Source organism: Chenopodium quinoa, unplaced genomic scaffold (genome assembly GCF_001683475.1).
Source record: "Chenopodium quinoa cultivar QQ74 unplaced genomic scaffold, ASM168347v1, whole genome shotgun sequence".
Taxonomy (NCBI): Eukaryota; Viridiplantae; Streptophyta; class Magnoliopsida; order Caryophyllales; family Amaranthaceae; genus Chenopodium; species Chenopodium quinoa.
In genome coordinates this window covers 2,218,264-2,224,781 of record NW_018742205.1, presented here as the reverse complement: position 1 = coordinate 2,224,781, position 6,518 = coordinate 2,218,264, and the positions used below count along the sequence as shown (strand labels likewise).

General features: G+C 32.4%; 1 protein-coding gene and 1 pseudogene across 1 annotated transcript; both read left to right on the top strand.

Moving 5' to 3' along the window:
• Positions 1-1,285: 1,285 nt before the first annotated feature.
• Positions 1,286-2,494, top strand: LOC110726419 (F-box/kelch-repeat protein At3g23880-like). The gene has a single exon (XM_021905901.1). The coding sequence runs from the start codon at positions 1,286-1,288 to the stop codon at positions 2,492-2,494; it is 1,209 nt and encodes a 402-aa protein (XP_021761593.1).
• A 309-nt stretch (positions 2,495-2,803) lies between these two features.
• LOC110726409 lies at positions 2,804-5,372 on the top strand (annotated as a pseudogene).
• Positions 5,373-6,518: the final 1,146 nt, after the last annotated feature.

The following is a 6,518-nucleotide window of genomic DNA, read 5'->3' as shown; positions in this document are numbered from 1 at the left end:
TAAATTAAATCTTTACATTTATATCAAATCTATGCATTGTAATTTTTTCATCATCTCCAAAAATAACCAAAGTCATCCATATATTAAGTATGCAACATTTAATCGTATGCCATTACATAAACAAATAATCTTTAAGTATCCTAAACAAATACAATGTAACTAATAATTACAAATATAAATTTAAACATAAAACTTTAAAAATTATCCGGACATTGATGACCTAAAACTAACACAAAATTCCTAACACAAAACTCGCTTGATGGGGCTTTGTATTGATACGAAATTTTATTTGTGTCGTATGATGTGTTAGATCTGCATGTAAAAAAACATTTAGTAAATAAAACATAAACATATAATCGTTGAGTATCCCAAATCAATACAATGTAAGTAATAATTAGAAATACTAATTTAAACATAGGATTTTAATAATTAAGCTAAAAATTACCCGGCCATTGATGACCAAAAATTGACACAAAATTACTAACAAAAATTTGCTTGATGAGGTTTTTTTATTGATACGAAATTTTGTTTGTGTCGTATGATGTGTCAATTTATGGTGGTAGGTATCACAAATTTTAATTTAATTATAATTAACGAACAATTTGTATTTCTTATCATAAATACAATCAAAATTTATCTTATAATGATAGGTATCAAACTTTATTATAAGCGTTTATCATTTAAATTTTTTTTTAGTATATTTTTTTTGGATTTTTTTATACTCGTAGTATTGAATTAATAAATTTATCTTTTCCTATATTTTTACTTTATTTTTTTCATTAAAATAATTTAATTCGTGGATTATAATCTACGTGGCATTAAAATTTTAGATATATCAAATCTAATTCGTTACTTTTACGTAGGTGGCGACATAATTTTTTTAATTCAATAATAAAATACAAATCTTTCTTCTTATTGGTCGAAATATATTTCTTACGTGGGGCGCTCTCCAAAAAAGCCTACTTTATTTATATAATAATATTAGATTAGATTTAATATTTTGTTTTATTTCCAAATATCTCATTTACTTTTCAATAAATTAGATGGGTGAAAAAGATATTAATTCTTGAACTTTTTTTTTTTTTTTTCTTTAAGGAATTAATTCTTGAACTTTTACAACCACCACATTGTTAAATTATTGTGGTCATCGTGAAAATAAAACTTTGACCTCCTTTTCCCAAAACAAAATTTATCAACGTTACTTTGAAAACATAAAATGAGGCAGTTTTCTTAATCTGATTAAACAGACCTCATTCTTGAAACTAAACGCAAACAAGTGAGAGAAATGGAAGAAAGCGATAAGAACAACAGCAAGAAAACAAGAGAAGATGTTGAAGGAACTCAACTTCTTGATGAAATCATAACTCAACACATTCTTACGCGGCTTCCCCCCAAACCGTTAATCCGATGTAAGCTAATTTCAAAGCAATGGAATTTTAATGTCAATTTCTTCTTGGATTATATAAAACAATCTATATATAGTGACCCTTTTACCCCAATTGAAACTCTCTTTATTCAATCTGGGAAAACATTTTACCTTTATACATGCAATAATCATGATAATGATGATGTTGAGGTTGAATATGTTCGTACTAGTCAATATAATTTGGTTGAATTAAAGACTGGTTTTCGTGTTGCTAGGAGGGAAAGTATTGGATGTGTAGGATCATGTAATGGGTTGATTTGTTTAGGTGAAATGCTTGGAAAATATTTCATTTTATGGAACCCTGAAATTAATCAATTTCATAGATATTACTTCGAATTTTTGGAGCAAAATTCAAGGGATATTTGTTGGGGGTTTGGTTATGTATCTTCTCTTGATGACTATAAGGTGGTTAGAATCTCTCAGTTCCGGTTTCGAGCCAAGATCGATTCAGTTCATGTGTTTTCATTGAGGACTAACACTTGGAGTAGGATTGAATTTGGTATTGGTGAATGTAGATTAGTGGGTCGATCAAGGTTGGTTAATGAGACTTTGTATTGGAGAAAGGAGGATGATAATGATAATGGGGATGTACAAATTGTTTCCTTTGATTTGGGTCTTGAGACTTTTGCTATGTTCACTGATTTGGCTATTCGAGCACCCGAGAATGCTACCTTATGTATCATGGGAGGGTGCTTATCCGTTGGCGTTCGCAACTCTGATGATGATTTGGTGACACACGTTGTGAAACGTCCGGGAAGGGTGGTTAAGGGTTTTTATTCTGATTTGAGAGACACTGTATTTGATGATTTGATCGGGTTGACAGAGGCTGGCAAGATATTTGTTGTTTATCCTCGTTGCTGGGTGCCATGCTTGGTTGTTTCGAGTTCAATGAAATCAATTGTGACATTTGAAACTAATGAAAACCTGGGGAGCACTTATATGGCGAGTTATGTTCCGAGTCAAATTTCACCTCTTCCTCCTGTGGAGTGTGGAGTTGCCCAATGCTTTAGAACAGGTACCTTCTATGCCTTTGCCTTTTATTTGTTCTGTTTTACCTGCTTCCTTTAGCTCATTGTCTCAATTTAGCTTATGACTTTCTCGGTTTTGCTTTTGTGCTGTGGCGGTGTCTGTGGAGATGTGAAGCTCAATAACTTAACTGACCTCTGATTTGAACTATGAGACTCTTTGTTATGTTAAGAACATCCTCTCTTTACTCCTTGCTTTAAATATGTTAAAAGTGTATAATTTATTTGTTAAGACTAATATCTGTTTTGAGCTATTTAACTTTATGTTTATCAATGATCCATGATGGAATGAAATCAATGAATTTATGTGTTTAAATGATGTTCTAAATTGTTATGGTTTGAGTTGCATGGAGTAACTTTGTTTATTACTTGTTACAGACCATGATGTGTCTTATGCATATATTTTTAAATAGTATAAGCTTTTATGGCTGTGACTTGTTATTTGGAGTGATTTGAGCTATTTGGTTTAAGTACATTTGGGTCGAATTATATTTGATTGAGTAGTTATTCCGTTCAGATTAGGTAACTCTTGGATAGCCAAATAACTAATTATGGGATATATAGATCTATTTCAGCAAATTAATTTCGTGAAACTTTTATCAAGGGCCATAGGGGGTATTATATCTCATTGAAATTAGGCATGATTCAAATACGAGTCTTGTGAGGGTTCTACTAGAAGGTGATCAGGATTCATATAGGTTTGGGTCTTGTCATCAACTCTACGATGAGAATGTCATTTTGGATTGCAAAGGTCTCTATTTGAAAAGATGCGAAGATATCTAAAATTACTGCTTGCGGTGTAAAGTTTGAAGCAATGGATTATGAATTGTGCAAAAAATGTTTTTTTTTTTTTTTTTCCGTAAAAGTTATTTTCTTTTCTCTAACTCTGTATTGTCCAAAAGTTATTACTTAGGTAGATGTAGTATGGCCAATTATTAATGATATTATTCTTCCATATTAAAAAAATATATCAAAATTACAAGTGGACAATTTGGTGCAACTTTTCAAATATTTGTGTAGTCTTCTTTCACGCTACACTACTACTTAAGAATACTAGGAGGGTGTTTGTTTATGGGGATAAGAAGGGAATGATAGAAGAAATGTAGTGTTTGTTTAGAGATATGGGGATTAGAAGGGACTTAAAGATAGGGATTATACACCCCTCTTAGGCTCTTATCCCTCCATTCCTATAAGTCTATAACTAAGTGGGGTGGTAAAAGGGAAAGGAATAGAAAGTGAGTTGAAAAGACTAAATTACCCTCAATGATTTTTAAAGAATAAGGAGAGAAGCAAGAAGTCCGTAAAGGTAACTTGGAATAACAAATATTTATCCTTATCCCACCTAGTAGTTCCCTATCTTTATTCTCCCTCTTCATCCCTCTTATTCCTATTCCTCATATCAAACGCCACGTACAAATCTAGATGTAAATAATCATACCATCAAGTCAAATCTTACCCCTCTACAATGCACTGGCTACCGCTTCAATTAGAGCCAAGTTTGAGTGAAGAAAGGTAAAAGGTTAGATATGGAAGACGACAAGAGTGACAAAACTAAAAGAGAATATATTTAACAAAGGTATCTCCCTAATGATCTTATAATTCATCACATCCGTCCTTGTTTACCCATCAAACCCTTAACTCAATTCAAGGTAATTTCTAATGAATGATTTTTTTTATTTTCCTTTTCTTCTCCCAATTTTATACTTATTTACATCAAACTCACCCAGGTTCACTCATTGAATCCCTTTTTATCCAATCTGGTAACACTTTTTATTTTTACTCCGGTACTTTTCACAATAATGATAGTGTTGTTGAATCTACTTAAGCAATAACAATTTGGTTAGGTTAAATGTTGATTTTGATGTTGATGAAAGACATGAGATTAATTTGGTAGGATCATCAACTGGGTTGGTTTGTTTAGGTGAAAGATATGTAAAATACTTTATATTATACAACCCTGCTACTAATCAATATCATAAATATAAAACCTTGTTTCTAGAAGTTGAAATACTTTTATCCTTTTTCAATATTATTTGGGGATTTGGGTATGTAACCTCTCTGAATGATCATAAGGTGGTTGGAATTATTCAACAATTGAATGAAGCCAAATCAATTCATGTTTTCTCATTGAAATTTAACACTTGGAAGAAGATTGAATTTGGTTTTCCTGGATATATTATATTTAACGGCCAAAATTGGTCAATGAAACTTTGTACTGGACTGCTTTTGAGATATGAATTGAGAATTATTGCCTTTGGTCTTGCTCTTGAGACATATGAATTGTTCCCTCACTTGTCTTTGCATTGCCACGGGGGCAACGTGCTATCTTATGTGTCATGGGAGGGTGCTTATCCAAGTGTGCTCTCAATGCTGAAAATGAATTGGTTGTAGACTTCATGAAACGTCCAGGAGACGTAGATTCTGTTTGTTTTTCATGTGACTTTAGACAGTGATATCAGAGACATGACCGGGTTCACAAAGACTGGTAAGGTGGATGTTGTTTTTCAATATCCTCTAATGCTAGGTTTGGTTGATTCAAGTTCAAAGAAACCAATTTTCACTTTTGAAGGTTAAGGGAGAGATGAGATTGACGTTTATGTTCCGGGTCTAATTTCACCTCATCCTACTACAGATTCGACGAATGTAATAGGAGAGGTTTAATTTAAATCCATTGTCTTTTGTTTTCTTAAAAGTTTAAATCAAGCTGTTTAAATATGACAATGGATGTAAATTTGCCACTTTGATTTCATGGTTTAAAGAATACGTGGTATATGCTTGCGAGGCTTAAAAGATGCCTTCTTCCACTTGTTTGATCAACTTTGTTCGAGCACTTAATTGGCCTGCATTTTAGTTTCTGACTGTCTAGTACAGAATGCTAAATTTTAGTGTATCTTATTGTTTATCAGGAAGAATTGAAATAGTCAAGTGACTCCTATAACACATTAACGCTACTGCTAAGATGCAACTCTTATCAAATAAAGTAACAGATGCAACTCAATTACAGTGATTGGAAGCAGTTCTGTCAGAATTTTTCACTAGTTACCTTTATTTCAAGTCTCAACATGCCTCATCTAGTATTGAATTTTTGAAGCTTGACTGTTACAATTTGGTTTCTAACAGCAGTTCTGATGATTCAGTTAGGCAGGTTGCATAAACCTATTGACATGCTGTCCACCAAGACATGAAACTTGAAGATGCAACCTACAACCTTTACTTTGATCTATGAAACTGTTTTTGCTGTTATATTGGCAAAGCTATTTTAAACTTTTGCTAAGCTATGTGATCCATGAAGAAATGCTAGTATGTTTAACTGCTGTTGTAAAATGTTGGACGTTCTGTTTCCAATGTGCATCTTCCTTGATATGTTGTCTTTGATTTAGCTTACGAATTTTTCGGTTTTGGTACGAGAACTTTGTTGTTACAAACGACACACTTAACAACTGCAGGAGATGTTTCTTCCACAGTTGATGCAACTTTATTGCTGAGATCGTAAATCTGTAGATTTGTCTCTAACCAGGTTCCTATTTGGTGATGCAGGATTGCAGGTTGCATGAATTAACTTGACAGAAGATAGTTTGCCGCTGTGGCAGTGTCTGTGGAGATGTGAAGCTCAATGGAACAACTGACCTCTGTTTTGAACTATGAAAGTCTCTGTTTACAACTTGTTCCATCTAATCATGATTTCAGTTTCAAATAATTTACTGCATTTAGAAATAATATTGATATGTACCTTATGGGCAATTAATCCGTGGCTTATATGTAGTAATGGCATTAACTCAGTCTTTGGCTTCGTCTTACCGACCTCAATGATCATTGCAATCGGGTGGCATAAAAAGAAATATTTGGGCAAATTTTAAGGGATTATCTCAGACAAGTATTAGACTTTCCCTTTGGATTTGTTAAATACCCATATTTTTCTATTTATATTATTCACGTACTTCACTTTGAGCATTCTAAGTCATTTAAACAAAAGTAAAAATATAGTTACTTGGTCTCATAAAAAAAAAAGTATAGTTACTTGTTACAATTGTTTCAATGTACGTTGTTTTTTAACTATCAAATTTATA

Excerpts from the sequence above, each read along its gene's own strand:
- LOC110726419 (XM_021905901.1), top strand. The coding sequence starts at position 1,286 with ATGGAAGAAAGCGATAAGAACAACAGCAAGAAAACAAGAGAAGATGTT.